We start from the raw sequence: 19149 nt of genomic DNA, 5'->3' as shown, positions 1-19149 counted from the left end.
ACTTCAACAAAGCTATCACTTTCCACAACTAGTTTTCGGATACCCAAATTCTTCGCCAACTGGATACCATAAAAAATGCACCAGATCTCCGCGGTCTGAATAGAAAAAACCCCAACAACTTATAACCACAAAACCAGAAATCCAATCTTCTAACTCGTCTAGTCGTCTTGGATAAGGCTTTCCCCAAAGGTATATACTGATCTAGTCCACCTTTCAAAGATGCATGTGTATTTAATTTAGCATGAGTGATAACACTAGTTTTAAAGTATAAGCGACTCAGTGAAACTATCACTCATTGTTCTATATCTGGGCTAGGAAAATGTGCCAGTTTGGGCCGAACCATCTGATCCGATCCTGTTTTCAAAACATTAATTGCTATTGTCATAAAATTATGGAATCCTCAGTATATTGTCCTAAAATGAACACTATTGTATTTGTATAGAATAGACATATTATTATGAGTTATATATAAGAAAATATTGTTGCACCCAAAAAATAAACCTTGCGTTCATAGGTAAAATCAGAAACATTGCAATGTGGTGAATCCGTCTCAATTCTAAATATTTTTTTATATTGTAAAATTATTACGGGAAATGAGACTAGTCTTATTAAAGGGGTAGGAAAATAAAGAGAAAAAATTATTGTAAAATTATTACGGGAAATGAGATTAGTCTTATTAAAGGAGTAATTTATCAAAAATAGAAAGTAACTACTTGATGCAAAATAAAACATAACTATTGATTGTAAATGGAATTGAATAATAGTATTCTTTTAGAAAATAAAATGTCAAGTGCACTGTTTGTAGGTCCACCTGTCGCCACCATCAATTAAGCTAGTGATATGGTTGAAAGTTAAAAGGCCCTTTCAAGAGACAAAACAACAAGGAAATATGTTATGGCTGAAAGTGAAATATCTTCACAACTTTGTAAATACTATATCATAATAGTTTTCAGAAAAATAACTCACACTAGATGATTCAAATTCTTAACTTTTAATTTTACAAAAAATATTTTTTTATTTTACTAACCTAACTGCATTTCATTTATCAAAATACTCTATAATATTAAATAAGAAATGTTATTCTTAGAATACTGATTAGTTAGGGCATCCCCTATAGGGGCGGCGCGCCGGCCGCCCCGGAACCGCGGCGGCGGCTGACTATAGTGGGCTGGGCATCCGCCCCGTAGCGGACAATTTTTTTGGGGCGGAATATCCTTCGCCGACTAGGCGGCGAGGACGCGCCGGTGCGCGTTCGGCGCGCCTGCCTATAGCACATCCGCCCGGCGCGGCGATCCGGCGATTTTTTTTTTAATTTTTGACATTTTTAGAGAAAGGGGGAGATTGGAGAAGGAAGAAGGAGAGAAAGAAGTAGTAGGTATTACACGTGTTTGGAGAGAGAAAGAAGTAGCAGAAAAAATGGGCGTCAGTAATTTTGGAGACAAATCCTTTAAATAATTGACGATTATTTAAAATTAAATTTGTTTTTTTTAATTGTTCGTTGTATAATTTTACCGCTTTCAATACAACGAATATTTGGTACCAATTACCTCGTTTTCTAATTATTTACGTTCCGATAATATTAATTATAATTGATTTAGAATAAACGAAAAAAAATAAAATGAAAAGTGGCTAAAAATTTTGGGGCTATTGGAAGTGTCCACCTTATAGCTGAGGACACTTTTTTTTGTGGGCGCGGACAAATAAACTGGGGCTGTGGACAAAAAAAGTGGCTGGGCTATTGGAAGTGTCAGCCTTATAGTGGACGCCCTTAGAGCACGTGTCGTGCGGGCTCACATGCAGAGCCAGCCGCCCACAAAACGTCCACCAGTGGAAGCAAAGAGGGTGACGACGCAAGTCTTGCCAGCGGCACATGGGCCGACTTCGCCCTTCCGCGCACCGTGAGTGGCACTTGCGCTTCTCGCCCAATGAGGAGGGCGATTTTAGGGCACGCGCCCGAAGCGCAAATGTGCCAAAAAAATAACATTTTTTATTTGAAAATTGAATTTTAATTTTATTTTTTAGAAATAGACACCAACAGATAACCCACAAGATCAATCCCAAATGAACGAGAAATAGAGGGAAAACAACCACCAGTATCTTCTTATAAGTTTGGCGAAATAGTTGGATTCATTAGATTAGTTTTTCCATATTTTTAATTATGATATTCTAGTATTTAAATTATGTATTATAAGATTTAAACTATGCAACTTTTGTTTTTAATTATATAATATATTGAAATTTTAATCATACAACTTTTTAAATGAATTTGTATTTTAATTATGTAATTGCAATTTATATGAAATAAATAATTTAAAAAATTAAAATTTTTAGAAAAAAGGCTCAAAGTCTGGTCTTTGTAATGAGTTATCGACCAAGTGGATGAATAATGTGCAATAAAACAAACCTTTGTCAAATACGTCATTTTTCCGGCTCCCACGGAATTAAAATCGTCAAATAATAGTTTATCAAGTTGAATAGGTATTAACGTGTTTTACTTATTCAAGAATTTGTTATGGATCTATGTCTCCATCAAAATGATAGGACATCATTAAAAGATATTTATAATTAAAAGAATTAATCTTTCTCCCTTACATTACACAATTAACCAATGAATTTTGTACCCTTCATGCTGCTGGTCACGTACCAATTTCTTGTTGTTATGAGTTGATTGTAATTTATCTTCTTGTCGATTGTGTAAATGCAATTTAAAATTCCTAAATTGATCGAAATAATGGGCTAGTGTAGTTTCTTTTAATGTTGTGTATTTTGAAGGTTTATTTTGATATTCCATCTTTCACCTAATGATTGTGCTTTAAATTATTTTACACACCAAAAATCTATTGAAAATTTTAATTTGTGGATCACATAAAAAGTTCCTCCCAAGATTTAGACACAATTAAACCATGTAGTAAAATTAATAGTTCAGCCGAATTTACCTTGACAGGTCTGATTTCAACCTCTTCAATTTTCTTTTTCTATCCTTCTTTATTTTGTCATTTTCTTTCAATTTAAAAAATTTTCTTTTTAACAGGGTGACCAGGGAAGAAAGCGTAATCACAACTGTTTTATTATAATTTTTTATTTCTAATAAGCTCTAAAAATTAGGTTGTAAAGGCGCCCACCAAATAAGACTATTCACAGTTGAATTTTAATATCTTATTGTCAATTTTCTAGTTACTCACAATTTATTTTTTAATGTTAAATTAAATTTTGAGTAGAATAACAATATGACGACAAATATTTGAGTTTGATTAAAAATGAAAAGTGCATTCGTGTTAAAACTTAAAAGTATGTCGTGAGAATATTATATAGTTTGTTTATAGATGCATTTTAATCATGCACGACATCGAATTGTTTAATTAAGTAATTGACATGAACTAAGAAGAAAAGTACGGAGTAGTTCATAAATCATACTGTATAAACCCATTTCACGTCGAAAGTCTGAGGAAAATTGAAAGGTGTATATAATTCACGTTTAACCCATATCAGTTTGAGATATTTTAGGAGTGACCCAAAAAAAATCCATGTGGACTTAGCCTAAAGCGGATAATATCAAATGTATGTTGCAGTCGACAATCCGAACAAGTGGTATCAGAGCCGGATCGAGCAAGTTCGAGTCAGGTCCGTAATGTCTCGATGGGTCGACTGCGTCCATCTGTTCTCGATGTGATCTAGTGATCCAAAAGGGAATCCGTGCGGGCTTAACCCAAAGCGGACAATATCAAACGTATGTTGCAGTCAACAATCCGAACAAGTGGTATCAGGGCCGAGTCGAGTTGGGCCCAAGATGACTCAACTTCGAGTCAGGCCCGTAATGTCTTGATGGGTCGACTGCGTCTGTCTGTTCCCGATGTGATCTGGTTTGAGGGGGAGGTTTGTTGAGTACACACTCATCCCACATCGGGAGTCTGAGGGAAGTTGGAAGGTGTATATAATTCTTGTCCACTCCCTATCAATTTGAGGCATTTTTGGAGTGACTCAAAAACAAATCTGTGCGATCTTAACCCAAAGCGGACAATATCAAATGTCTGTTGCAGTCGACAATCCGAACACATACTCACTCAACCCAAATAAGACTCCTATTTGATTTTGAGCACGAGTTTTAAGAAATATAAAAAAAGAGTTAAATAAGTTAGTGAAATGTGAATCTCACTTATATATAGTCGTTTTATATAATAAAATATGAGTAGAATAAGTTGGTTGAATGTGAGACCTACTTACCATTTATAGTAAAAGTGAAATATGACTTTTATTGTGGGACATACGTAAATGACAAAATATGACTCTTATTGCGGGACAGAGCGAGTATATCATATAGTTGAACTAATTCAGACATTTTTTCCCTTTTCCATTTTTCTGAAAAAATAAAATAAAATGGAATTTGGTGTTCAACGAATTATATGTGTAGATAACAAAAATTTGTATGCATATAACAATATAACTAACTAGCAATTAGTATATGAGACGTGCACTAGGTAAATTTTGATATTGTGCAATAATTAATATGCTGCAGACAACAAAATAGAGGTAAATCAGTTTGAAAAGAATAGTTGTTGTAACAAAATCTATGTATAAATAATTGGTGGGATTCAAATCTGAGTGATGTGTTTTCAAATTACAACTTGTTTATTAATTACTGCGATTTTGGATTTTTTTACGATCCAAACATTTGAATAGCCATGTTTCAAGCCTTTAATTATACTATTGGAAAACTTGGTTTATGGGTTGAAGGTGACAAACATTATCCTATATATTAATGTCCACTACTTATTTATGGTGATAGAATTTTGTTAGAGCAATTTCGAAAGTAGACTAGTTGTAGAAAATTTTCATGCTCAATCAGGTGCAGCACCAGGAACTTGAAGGGAGAGAGTCAAATTTATATATGAGAAATTTTAAGAAGTTGATGGAGTGAGAAATTACAAAAAATAAAATTTATATTTGATACTCCCTCCGTCCCTGATTAATTGTCACTCTTTGATCGGGCACGAATTTTAAGAAATGTAAAGAAAAGTTGGTTGAAAAGGTTAATGGAATGTGAGACCCACTTTTTTATATTGGTTTTATAATAAAATGTGAGTGAAGTGAGTTAGTGGAAAGTGAGACCTACTTACCATTTATGATAAAAATGAAGTGAGACAATTATTGAGGGACAGACCAAAATAGAAAAGAATGACAATTAATCAGGGTAGAAATATATATGTGTATAGAAAAATATGTGGAGTGGCAAACGCCCAACCATCCCATAAGGATAGATCTGCCCATGCGCTCAATACGCACGAATATCAATCCATACATTAAAATATAGTACTCCCTTATTCAATATTAATAATAGAGGTTAATAGTGTCTGAGGTCAAGAGTCTAGGGTTCGAGTCATCAGTTGCACTACCTTTAAATTTATGTTCATTTAACTATAAAAAAATAGAGGTGTTTCATTTTTTACACTTATTTTGAAAAAATAATAATAAATAGTTAAAGTAAAGAAAAAGTGAATTAAAAGAGATAATAATGCAGAAAAGGAGTGCGGACGCCTCTATTAAGGCGAAACAGGTGAAGTACTACTCCCTCCGTCTCATAATAGATGACACACTTGGATTACTTGGATAATGTCACAAAATTTTAGGAGATGTTTTTTGTGTTAAGTGAAGAGAGAAAATAGTATATTTGTTAATGTGAGAGAACTTTAGTCCAAAAAAAAGAAAATGTGACATCTTTAATGAGACAAACTAAAAACATAAGCGTAACATCTATTATAAGACAAAGTATTATTTTTCTCGGATCTATCTAAAGTCCTCTTTTTTTTATTTAAGTTAAGAACTCCAAGTATGAAATTTTGGACAATTTTTAATGGTTTCACACACGTATTTACAAAACTAAGAAAAAATTACTACTTGACTAAAATATTAGCAATCCTGTATTTGACTAGTAGGACTGTAGGAGTATAATAAACGGGAGACGCGGTTTTGCGAATACATGGCAAGTTCAATTCATATTCCTTTCCAGTTTCCATACACATTTAATTGATCCACACGCATTTTTAAATAGCCAAGTAGCCAAAAAAATCAATATTTCTATTCTGCTATGGATTATCATTAACACAATTTTTTATTTGTCGCATTTCCGTTCCTAAAAAAGAAAATTATCATTAACCCCTCCGAGCATCTTTTTTGTGATTATTATTATTATTATTATTATTATTATTATTATTATTATTATTATTATTATTATTATTATTATTACTATTATTATTATTACTATTATTACTATTATTATTATTATATTCCAAATTGTTTTTTTCTTCATTAATGCATTTAATATTTTTTTCTTATTCAACACACTAAATAATACTATCATTTAAAATCTTGTGTTATTGTTCAATTTTGACAACTAATCAAGATAGATGGAGTGCCAATTTTAGCGTGCGGGAATTGACCAAGCGGTTGAGAGGTAATGACCAAGCTCAAAAGTCTCGGGTTTGAATCCTAGGACTGATAAAGTCTTCATTTACCCATAAAAAAAGGGAATGCCAATTTTAACTATAAATTAATTTATTAATATTAATGGACAATTTGTACGTGACGAGCGAATTTATTTTTATTGCAAGTATGTTAGAAGTTGGCAAGTCAAATCCAAGTCTAATTTCCATCAGGAAAATGTTAGTGGAACCAGCCTTTTTTTCAATAATTACTCATAATGTTTATTCTTTAGCAATAAACCAATTAATTTGAATAGTATAATAATTGGTGAAAATAAAAATATCAGTGATGCAAAAGAGCCCACTCACTCTCCAATTCCTATATGTACTACGATAACACGGCTTACACACACCAATCAGCCTCAATTCCTCGCATTTTCTTCCCATTTTCCACACTATCTTGTCTCCTACTCCACCACCACCGGCGCCATGGTTCTCTCGAAGACCGCCTCCGAATCCGACGTCTCAGTCCACTCCACTTTCGCCTCGCGATATGTTCGCCACTCTCTCCCTAGGTAAATAATGCGTAAAATTAGATCGATCTGTTCTTTTCCCCTGCTTTTCTGTTTCTGTGTGAATCGTCGGGATTTACGTGCGATTGCGCGAAATTAGGTTTAAGATGTCGGAGGATTCGATCCCGAAGGAAGCGGCGTACCAGATCATCAATGACGAGCTGATGCTCGACGGAAATCCGAGGCTGAATCTGGCGTCGTTCGTCACCACGTGGATGGAGCCGGAGTGCGACAAGCTGGTTTTGGCCGCCATTAACAAAAACTACGTCGACATGGATGAATACCCCGTCACCACCGAGTTGCAGGCGAGTTTTTCCCCAATTACTACTTAATTGCGTTTGCGATGACTTAATTAGTTTTTAATTTTAATCCGTTGCGCACTGTTTCTGAGAGCGATAAGAGGGGGCATACTTGTAAAATATTAGATCTGTTTGGCTGTTCATTAATTAAGTAGGAAAATGTTTTGGAACTATCATCTATATAGATTTCAACTTGCTTTTCAATTTTTTGGCTGTTCATTAATTAAGTAGGAAAATGTTTTGGATCTATCATCTATATAGATTTCAACTTGCTTTTCAATTTTCATCCGCCTTTTTATTAACTTTTCTAAAGTTTCATTGACTTGCTTGACACATTGATGAAGCAAATGCATATGATTCGTGTAAATTTAACGATGATATCATATGAGGTTGCTAAGACCATGTTTATCAGCAACCCCCAACCCAACCCAACCATTCACTTTTTCAATATTTAATTCATTTCTATCTCCTCCACATCATCTTCCACATCATTAATATTCATCCAACCTAACCACACATATTTTCATGGTTTATCAATGACCACCCAACCACACTATTATATATTTATTTTTACATTATTTTTAATACTATTATTATTACATGAAATACTTATTATTGTAAATTTATCGAAAAACGTAATAAATGACAAACTAAAAATTATAAAAACAAATAAATAAAAAACATAAATTACATTCATTCAAATACGAAATTGAAAATACATAATTAGTTCTCATACATAAGATGAAAACTAGACATTCAATTGTAATTGCCAAATTTTGCACATTTATGCTCTACCAACAAGGGAAACTAAAAAATATGAAATTATACTAAACAATAAGGATTATAGGAGGAGAAAAGATGATATTTTTTGTGTGCAAAACTATAGCAAATGTGGTCTCTATTTATAGAGGAAGAAAAATTATGAATTTTTTTAATTGCATTACCTATATGGCAACCGACCCACCCATCCCGATAAACATGGTCTAATTAACTGTATTAATTATTTGTGATTATGATTTAAAACGTATTATTGACTTTAAACTTAAGTTGAACACGTCAACTTATTAGGCGTAGCTAAGATATTTCTTAAAGATGTGCCATATCAATTAAACATATGGATTGGAGATTGCAATGTGTGAGCGCGATGGCTAAGTGGTTAGCTAATACATTAATAAAGATAATGGTTATTCTGGTTTAGTCAATAAATTCAATTTTTACAAATTCGGAAACAGAATATATGTAATATATTTTGCACAATTGAATTGGATTGTATATGTATATTTGGAGCCTGTAACAACCACGCATCATGGATGTTAGGTAGCACGTTCCAAGATGCGGATTAACATTATTTAATTTGCAATTGTATAGATATTTGGGTGTCATTAGTGATTAGACTAAACAAAGGAGTAGTATTAATTATTGAATTGTCGGGGTTGTAAATAATAAGCTGTATCGCAGAATATTATTTCTCTTTGTTTTTCGGGACCAGACCATAGCAAAGTACTATTCTTTTTCTCATTTTGCCGAATATAGTGAGAGAGAGAGAGAGAGTATTTGACCAACCACTAATGGACGCGTGGATGTCATCATATAGGAAAGATGATCACGCGACATTACAGTTAAAAGATTACCACATGCGTCGGGTGTATCATTCCATTTATAATTAAAAAGATCCCTGATTTTGTGCTATTTTGAATTAAATTCTTTTCATTTAATTGGATTTTCAAACTTTAGGTTTTGTTGTAATTTTATTATTGATTTCTTCTTGCATAGGCATTATTATTTCATAATTCAAAGATTAGTCAGAAGGAAGCCATTTATTTATATGCGTAGTTTATGTATAAGAATATTAGACAATTTACGCAAGCTAATAAAATTTTAGTTTATATATGTACGTATAGTTCAAGTGTAAATCAGTCATATCTGCAAGTAATTTGTTTGAAAAATTAATACTCCGTAATTCGTAGTAGTAAATTAAGATTGTACTAGTATTTTTTTAGCCTAATTTACTAAACATTGTGGAACGTGATTGATATTTGATGGTGGTCCAAACTCTGGCCCAACTAAGGGAGAAAAAACCGAAATTTGTGTTCCCCGTCAAGTTGGGTAAAACGACAGGGACTTGTCTAATTGTCTTAAATACTCCGTATATGCTACGGTATATTCATTTAAATATTATTTTGACTGCATCAAATATTTAGATATTAGTAGTAATTAAAATGGAATAAAATTGTGTGAAGTGCTTGCATGACGGAGCTAATAGGATGTTACTCTGTTAGCATTTACAAAAGTTAAGCAATTGTAACATACAGATGGTGTTTAGATAAGTCATTATCCTTTTTAATTGTAATAAAATTGAAATATTTATGTACTTCATATATTAGATTATATACTAAAATGGAACAGAAAATACGTATTACCCGTCGCAAATTATTGAATTAAGAACGGACCTCCTAGTTTATGAAAATCAACATACACGTATTATACTTGAAATGAATCTACAAAGATGAAACCTCAATATACACGTAGTGTATGCAATATGCTTGTTTCCTTCATGAAAGTTTAACGATGTTCAATCTTGTGTGGGAGCAGAACCGGTGCGTGAACATGATCGCGCATCTATTCAACGCGCCACTGGGAGACGAGGAGACTGCAGTGGGAGTGGGAACCGTGGGATCATCGGAAGCCATAATGCTGGCCGGTCTAGCATTCAAGAGAAAATGGCAGAACAAGATGAAAGCGCTCGGGAAACCCCACGACAAGCCCAACATCGTCACTGGCGCCAACGTCCAAGTATGCTGGGAGAAATTCGCCCGATATTTCGAAGTGGAGCTCAAGGAGGTCAAACTAACAGAGGGATACTACGTCATGGACCCCGAGAAGGCCGTCGAGATGGTTGACGAGAACACTATCTGTGTCGCCGCCATCTTGGGCTCCACACTCAATGGTGAATTCGAGGATGTTAAGCGTCTCAACGACCTCTTGGTTGAGAAGAACAAGGAAACAGGGTGCGTTATCTGTTTCACATAACCCGTGTTAGATTACAAAGACATATATTGTTGTGCAAATCGAATGAACAAATGATGGTAGACGACGCGAGGAGATTACGTGGTTCAATCTCTTTCGAGATCTACATCCACGGACGAAAATGGAGTTGTTCTTATTCAATCACCAACTAAGAATCAGAGATACAATTACAACTGAACTCTCTAAACTAATCTCTCTCAATCGAAACTATCTTGCTCGAGTGAATTGCTTCTTGGATCAGCTATGTGTTGTGTGTATTGTGTGTATCTCTCGCCCTCTCTCTCTTTCTGTTATACAACATATATACACAGTTTCCAGAACTAGCATTTGGGTAAAACCGTCTATCTAACCCGAGCTTCTTCTTGAGTTGGGCTGAGCTGGGCCAGAGAGAGTAATCTGATGTGGGCCTGGGCTCAGTTTCTTCAAGCCTTACTGCAATGCAGCTACACCACTTCAAATCTCCACCTTAGCTGAATTGTTGGAACACCTCCATCCTCATCAACCACCTTCATCTCCGAGGAACAAGCCCAACCAAGTCCAAGCAATGTTCAAACTTAGAACTTGGTAGAGATTTGGTGAGCATGTCAGCTGCATTCTCTGTAGTATGCACCTTCTTTACACACACTACCCCTTTTCTTACTTCATCTCTTACAAAATGAAGTTTGACATCAATATGCTTACTCTTTTCATGGAAAACTTGATGTCTTGACAGACTTATAGCACTATTATTGTCGCAGAGGATAGTCACTGTATCTTGATGGACTCCAAAATCTTCAAGGATCCCCTTTAACCAAATTGCCTCTTTCACTGCCTCAGCCAAAGCAATGTACTCAGCTTCCGTTGTTGAGAGTGCAACCACCGATTGCAAACTCGACTTCCAACTAACTGCTGTCCCATAAATCTTGAATATATATGCTGATTGTGATTTTCTGCTATCCAAATGTGCTGCATAATCAGCATCACAATACCCAATCAACTCATCAGTCTCTACATCGTCTTGCTTAGAGTATAACAAGCCAGAGGGAAGGATTCGATGACGACGCAATTTGTTGTGCAAATCGAATGAACAAATGATGGTAGACGACGCGAGGAGATTACGTGGTTCAATCTCTTTCGAGATCTACATCCACGGACGAAAATGGAGTTGTTCTTATTCAATCACCAACTAAGAATCAGAGATACAATTACAACTGAACTCTCTAAACTAATCTCTCTCAATCGAAACTATCTTGCTCGAGTGAATTGCTTCTTGGATCAGCTATGTGTTGTGTGTATTGTGTGTATCTCTCGCCCTCTCTCTCTTTCTGTTATACAACATATATACACAGTTTCCAGAACTAGCATTTGGGTAAAACCGTCTATCTAACCCGAGCTTCTTCTTGAGTTGGGCTGAGCTGGGCCAGAGAGAGTAATCTGATGTGGGCCTGGGCTCAGTTTCTTCAAGCCTTACTGCAATGCAGCTACACCACTTCAAATCTCCACCTTAGCTGAATTGTTGGAACACCTCCATCCTCATCAACCACCTTCATCTCCGAGGAACAAGCCCAACCAAGTCCAAGCAATGTTCAAACTTAGAACTTGGTAGAGATTTGGTGAGCATGTCAGCTGCATTCTCTGTAGTATGCACCTTCTTTACACACACTACCCCTTTTCTTACTTCATCTCTTACAAAATGAAGTTTGACATCAATATGCTTACTCTTTTCATGGAAAACTTGATGTCTTGACAGACTTATAGCACTATTATTGTCGCAGAGGATAGTCACTGTATCTTGATGGACTCCAAAATCTTCAAGGATCCCCTTTAACCAAATTGCCTCTTTCACTGCCTCAGCCAAAGCAATGTACTCAGCTTCCGTTGTTGAGAGTGCAACCACCGATTGCAAACTCGACTTCCAACTAACTGCTGTCCCATAAATCTTGAATATATATGCTGATTGTGATTTTCTGCTATCCAAATGTGCTGCATAATCAGCATCACAATACCCAATCAACTCATCAGTCTCTACATCGTCTTGCTTAGAGTATAACAAGCCATGACTCTGAGTACCTAGTAAGTACCTTAAAGTCCATTTCAATGCCTGCCAGTGAGTCTCTCCATGATCACTCATATACCTACTAGTCAAGCTTATAGCATAGGCCAAATCAGGACGGGTGCAAACCATAGTATACATTATACTGCCTACTATGCTTGCATAAGGCACTTTAGACATCCTCTTTCTTTCTGCATCAGTTTTTGGGCTTTGTTCAGAGCTCAGTTTGTATTGCTGACTTGATGGAGTTGAGACTTGTTTAGAGTCAGTCATCTGAAACTTACTCAACATCTTTCTGACATAGCTGTGTTGTATCAGCCATAAGCTTCCTTTTGCTCTATCTCTTATGATGTCCATCCCAAGTATCCTCTTCGCATTTCCCAAGTCTTTCATTTCAAAAGCTGCCTCAAGCTCCACCTTGACTTGAGCAATCTCTGATTTGCTTGGTCCTGCCACAAGCATATCATCTACATATAGTAGCAGGTATGCGATTGGTTTACTTTCCTTGTATCTGATATATACACAACTGTCGAATGATGACTTCCTAAATCCCATCTTCATCATCTGCTCATCGAATTTAAGGTACCACTGTCGGCTGCTTTGCTTCAGCCCATAGATGCTCCTTTTAAGAAGACAAACTTTATCTTCATCTCCGGGTTTGACAAAGCCTTGTGGCTGTTCCATATATATAACTTCCTCTAATTCCCCATGCAAGAAGGCAGTTTTTACGTCTAGCTGTTGCAATTCCCAATTCCGATGGGCCACTATTGCCAACAATATTCGGATAGAGCTATGCTTTACAACCGGGGAAAATACCTCATTGTAGTCAATCCCCTCCTCTTGCGTGAAACCTCTTGCCACAAGCCTTGCTTTGAACCTAATAGAGTCATTCTGTGAGGCCTCCACCTTCCTCTTGTATATCCACTTGCAACTAATGGGCCTCTGTTGGATCATGGATCTCAAAACCAAAACCCAAGTTTTATTTTTTAGCAGTGACTCTATTTCCTCATTCATTGCAGTAATCCATTTCTGTCTATCCCTGCTTCCAATAGCCTCTTTGTAGTTGCTCGGTTCATTCAACTCCAGCTCTTCTGCAATGCAAAGAGCATAATATACAAAATCTGCATCTCTGAACCTTGCAGGTGGTCTGACCTCCCTTCTAGTTCTATCTCTTGCTAGCAAGTAACCATCATCATTACCTTGGTTACCAACTGAGGGTGGAGGATACTCAGGTTGTGGGCCTGATGAACTGCCATGATCACTTGAATCTGCTGAGTTGTGTTCATAATCAGCACCTATCACGGTATCCTGATCACTCTTATCACCAAGATCATCCTGATCACTTTTATCACCAAGATCATGGTTTATGTCAGACTTCACACTCTGACCTTGTGACTCCGTGACTGAAGCTGCATCTTTGTACGGCATCTCCAATTCATTGAAAACAACATCTCGGCTGATAATAATCTTTTGGTTCCCACTTTCTGTACTCCATAATCTGTAGGCCTTGACTCCAGTTTGATATCCCAGAAAAATGCACTTTAAGGCCCTCGGCTCCAGCTTCCCTTGCCTAATATGTGCATATGCCCTGCACCCAAAGGTTTTCAAGTTTCTGTAACTGCCATGACTGCCATACCATCTGTTGTCGGGAGTATCATGGCTGATAGCTGAACTAGGACATTTATTTATCATCTTTGCAGCCGTTGAAACTGCCTCTGCCCAGAACCTCTTTGGAACACCAGATGTGATCAACATACACCTAACCCTTTCCAACAAGGTTCTGTTCATTCGTTCCGCTGTCCCATTTTGCTGCGGATTCCCAGGTGCGGTCCTGTGCCTTTTAATCCCATATTTCTTGCAATAGTTCTCAAACTCTCTTGATAAAAATTCCAAGCCGTTGTCCGTTCTAAGGCACCTCAGACCATGCCCCTTTTCCACCTTCACAGCTTCATGCCAACTCCTAAACTTTTCAAATGCCCATGGGTATTCCTTGAGAATATACACCCAAACTTTCCTACTGAAATCATCAATAATGCTCAAGAAATACCTCCCCCCTCCTATCGAGTTGGTTGAACATGGCCCCCACAGATCACTGTGGCAATAATCAAGAGGCTTACTCGAGGTGTGTTTACCTGTTTGGTATGGGAGCTTCTTTCCTTTTCCAAGCTGGCATGATTCGCACATCTTCGAGTATTCAGGATCGACTCCTTGGATTAGCCCCTTGCGAGCTAACTCCTTCATCCCTCTCTGTCCCACATGACCAAGCCGGTTATGCCAAGTTTCATAATCACTGCTCTCTGACACGAGTGCGCTTCCTTGGATGGTCTCAGCATCCAAATAATACAAGCTATTTTTTCTTATAGCTCTCATGATGATGTCCTTCCCGTTCAGTACTTTCATACAGCCATGTGATGACTCAAATGAATACCCCTTTAATTCCAACGTTCCCAAAGAGATTAAGTTTCTCTTTATATCAGGGATGTATCTAACTCCAGTCAAAAGCTTAACCGAACTATCATGAATCTTGAATCTAATATTACCAATTCCATGTACCTTGCATACCTGATTATTCCCCAAAAGGACTGTGCCAGTAGCTTCCTTAAGATTCTCAAACCATGCCCTATGTGAGCAAATGTGAAACGAGCAGCCGGAATCCATTATCCAAGATTCTGCTATTTCTTTGCCAACCACGTTCAAAGCTTGAGCTGGCTCCATTTCCTCCGCACAATCAGCAGTGCTAGAATTCCCATTCTCTTCAGCTTGCTTTCTTTTGAATGCGTAGCAATTCTTCTTGAGATGACCAGGCTTGCCACACCAATGACATTTCCTGGTTTCTTTGTCACTGTCAAGAGATTTTTGCCCCTGCATCTTGGGTTTGCCAGCTCCATCCTTGCCCTTGGATTGCTTCTTTCCCTTGTACTTCTTAATATTCAGAGCCTCAGCTGCACTGTCACGGCTCGTGCTTGCTGCTGAGCTTGATACCTTCTGCAACTCCCTAGCCTTCAAGGCACATTGCACTTCCTCGAGGGTAATTGTTTTCTCCCTCCCATACAACATGGCGTCTTTGAGGTGATCGAATGATCTTGGTAGCGCATTGAGAAGCAGGATGGCCTTATCTTCAGCATCAAGAATTACATCGATGTTTTCAAGGTCATCGATCGCTTTATTGAATTCATCGAGCTGCTCCTCTATAGCTTTCCCTTCTTGGAATTTATAGGAGTACAATCTTTGTTTCATATAGAGGCGGTTGGCAAGAGACTTCACCATGTAGAGATGCTCGAGTTTATCCCAAATTCCAGCAGCTGTAGTCTCCTTTGACACTTCCCTGAGCACTTTATCGCCCAAGCACAGAACAATGGCACTATGTGCCTTCTCAAACATCTCCTTTTTCTTGAGAGTCTGCTTCGGATCCTCTCCATCGGCGACCTCTGGCGTCTTGGACTTGATCGCCTCAGCTAGCCCTTGCTGAATCAATAAGGCCTTCATCTTTATCCGCCAAAGCCCAAAATCATTCCGGCCTGTGAACTTCTCCGCTTCGATCCTCGGCGTCGTCATCGAATCCTTCCCACAGACGGCGCCATCGAATCCTTCCCTCTGGCCCCTTCATCCCAAATCCCAAATCCCGAATCCAAGAGACTTTCCTTTTCTATTTTGTTTAGAGTTGTTTTTGTTGTGGCAGATGGGACACCCCTATTCATGTGGATGCTGCTAGTGGTGGCTTCATTGCTCCCTTTTTGTACCCGGAATTGGAGTGGGACTTCAGATTGCCGTTGGTGAAGAGTATCAATGTGAGCGGGCACAAGTACGGGTTAGTGTACGCAGGTATCGGTTGGGCCATTTGGAGGACTAAAGACGACTTGCCCGATGAGCTCATTTTCCACATCAACTATCTCGGATCGGATCAACCCACGTTCACTCTCAACTTTTCCAAAGGTACATATATATACTCCCTCAGTTTCAAGGACGAAGATCCCTTTCTTGGATGACACACGCTATTTTACACAATGATGTTATATATGTTAAGTGAGTCATCTTTGTTGGGAAAGGACAAAAAAGAAAAGTGAGTCACCTTGGTTAGGACGAATGGAGTGTATATAATTTCACTTAAATTTTTTCAGGGTCCAGTCAAATAATTGCTCAATACTATCAACTCATTCGCTTGGGTCATGAGGTAAGTAGTACATTTGGTAAACAATTATTAGAACAAAATGTGACAATTTGGGCTGAAACCAAAGCATAAAATGCAGGGGTACCGCAACATAATGGAAAACTGCCAAGAAAATGCGATGGTGCTGAAAGAAGGCCTGGAGAAAACAGGGCGATTCACCATCGTGTCCAAGGACCATGGCGTCCCACTGGTGGCGTTCAGCCTCACGGACAACAGCCGCCACAACGAGTTCGAGATATCGGACATGCTCCGCCGCTACGGGTGGATCGTCCCTGCTTACACAATGCCGCCGGACGCGCAGCACATCACAGTGCTGCGCGTTGTGATCCGCGAGGATTTCTCGCGGACTCTGGCGGAGAGGCTCGTCCTCGACATCGAAAAGGTTCTGCACGAGCTCGACACGCTGCCGTCTAAGGTCACCGAGAAGCTCGCCGCGGACGAGAATCATGCTGTTGTAGTGAAGAAGACAGCCCTTGAGGTGCAGAGGGAGGTCACCGATGCTTGGAAGAAAATGGTTGCTAACAAAAAAAAGACCAAGGGAGTTTGCTAAGCTACTTTGTTGCTTCTTGGACGAGGACTACTATTTTTACCCACAAAATTTGGTGAGAATTGCTACTGGTTTGGTGCATTCTAATTTCAACGTACCTCTATATGTGTATTTTAATGTTTGATATGGCAAGCCGTGAATTGTTTGGAGTATTACGAGAACTTGTTGGTAAATCCTCCTTTTCTTATTTTGGATACTGCAAAACAAACACAAGATGCCCAATAGATCAATTATGCATTATCATTATCATATATCAATATATAAATAATACTCCTACCACATATCAGATTATGAACCTTTGTAAACCTCTTTTAACGTATTTTCTCTCTTCTCATATTCATTACACCTTTTTCATCTCTTTATATCTTTCCATCCATATACTTTTGTTAGCCATTTTTTGATGCTTTACCGATTTCTATACCGAAATCACATTCTAGATTCGTATTAATATAACCATAACACATAAAACATCAAAGAGATGATATACCAACCTCCATCCATAGCTTATATTTGATGTAGGGTTGTATTCCATGAGTTGATGTTTCCCCTAAAAGTTGCGGTTGATCTTTTCGTCTCTTTGGCCTTTCCTTTATGAATTCTTTTGATGAAGAAGAATTCAATATCAATATGACTTTTTTGTATATAGAATTCTGTAGTAAATTGTGTGTGTATAAAGCTGTAAAATCTGATTGTATATATAGACAATAGACAACCTTTCAAGAAGGGTCGTATCCGTTCGTTCGCACCTTTTCATAAATACATCAGATTTATCCTACAGCTTTTAATCTTTTACACATATTTATATACACATATTTATATCTATGCAAGGCAAGAGAAGAGGGTTATCAATACACCCGATTCTAATTCTTTAATCGAAACCGATCCATCACAGTATCGTCTTTCATATTAGAATCCAACTGATATGTTTGAACTTGATCTTTACTATTAAACCAATATCTACATAGGTCACATATAGGAATAAATATTCCTACATTCTCCCACTTGACCTTTGTAGCTTTCAATGATTTAATTACTTTTCTGCGCACTTTACATCAAGTTCATATATCCTTTAAATACCTATAAAGTTAGACTTGATTGAATCATGGCGGTCACACAATCATTTAGTCGACATGATTCCTTCCATGTATCACAAATCAATTCTAACTTTATATGAATAAACCTTTCATTGAGATGAACTTTAATTCTCAATACAACATATGTTATCTAAACAACCATATTGTATACAAACTTTGATGATAACATATAAACAAGCAGAAACACAACTTTTATTGAATTCACAAGAGTGTTTACACAATACATGAGTCCACAACTAAAATAGCAAGGCTTTATCTATAATACCCATACGCTCTACATGGCCAATAAATATATTGGGTGGTAGTCCTTTAGTTAACGGATCCGCTACCATCATATCCGTCCTTATGTGCTCAAAATACACCCTTTGTTTATGCACTTCTTCTTTAACTGATAAGTATTTCAACTCCATGTGCTTAGCACCCTTCGAGTACTTATCATTCTTTGAGAAGAAGACAGCTGCAGAATTATCACAATAAATTTTCAGCGGCTTGGCTATGGTGTCGACAATTCCAAGTCCCGAAACAAAGTTCCGCAGCCACAATCCGTGAACTGTGGCTTCAAAGTACGCCACAAATTCCGCCTCCATAGTAGAAGTAGCAATGACAGACTGCTTTTCACTTTTCCATGATATTGCTCATTCGGCTAAAAGGAACAAGTAGTCAAACGTTGATTTTCTAGTATCAACGCATACGGCATAATCTGAATCTGAATATCCAACCACCTCAAGGTGATAGGATCTCCTGTAGGTAAGCATGTGTTCTTTGGTGCCTTGCAAGTACCTGAGAACCTTCTTTGCAGCCTTCCAGTGGTCCATACCGGGATTACTTTGATAACGACCCAACATACCAACCGCGAAGGTGATATCTGGTCGAGTACATGTTTGAACATAGTTCAAACTCCCAACCACTGATGCATTGGGAATCTTTTCCATTTCCTTACGCTCCAATTCATTTTTCGGACATTGCATTTTACTAAACTTGTCTCCCTTCTGAA

At 37.5% G+C, this 19149-nt stretch overlaps 1 protein-coding gene across 1 annotated transcript; it reads left to right on the top strand.

Moving 5' to 3' along the window:
* Nucleotides 1-6768: 6768 nt before the first annotated feature.
* On the top strand, nt 6769-17234 carry LOC121777314 (glutamate decarboxylase-like). The gene is made up of 6 exons (XM_042174525.1): nt 6769-6991; nt 7089-7293; nt 9880-10295; nt 16026-16279; nt 16465-16517; nt 16594-17234. The coding sequence occupies exons 1-6, from the start codon at nt 6906-6908 to the stop codon at nt 17062-17064; spliced, it is 1485 nt and encodes a 494-aa protein (XP_042030459.1). The 5' UTR covers nt 6769-6905; the 3' UTR covers nt 17065-17234.
* Nucleotides 17235-19149: the final 1915 nt, after the last annotated feature.

The sequence above is a fragment of the Salvia splendens genome, chromosome 18 (genome assembly GCF_004379255.2).
Source record: "Salvia splendens isolate huo1 chromosome 18, SspV2, whole genome shotgun sequence".
Lineage (NCBI taxonomy): Eukaryota > Viridiplantae > Streptophyta > Magnoliopsida > Lamiales > Lamiaceae > Salvia > Salvia splendens.
The sequence above is the reverse complement of the archived record's forward strand: the minus strand, read 5'-3'. Positions and strand labels throughout refer to the sequence as shown.

What these genes read in the sequence shown, in the direction of transcription:
- LOC121777314 (XM_042174525.1), top strand. Translation starts at nt 6,906, where the DNA reads ATGGTTCTCTCGAAGACCGCCTCCGAATCCGACGTCTCAGTCCACTCC. An exon ending in CCGTCACCACCGAGTTGCAG is followed by an intron (nt 7,294 to 9,879) that starts GCGAGTTTTTCC and finishes GTGTGGGAGCAG; the next exon opens with AACCGGTGCGTGAACATGAT. An exon ending in CACTCTCAACTTTTCCAAAG is followed by an intron (nt 16,280 to 16,464) that starts GTACATATATAT and finishes AAATTTTTTCAG; the next exon opens with GGTCCAGTCAAATAATTGCT.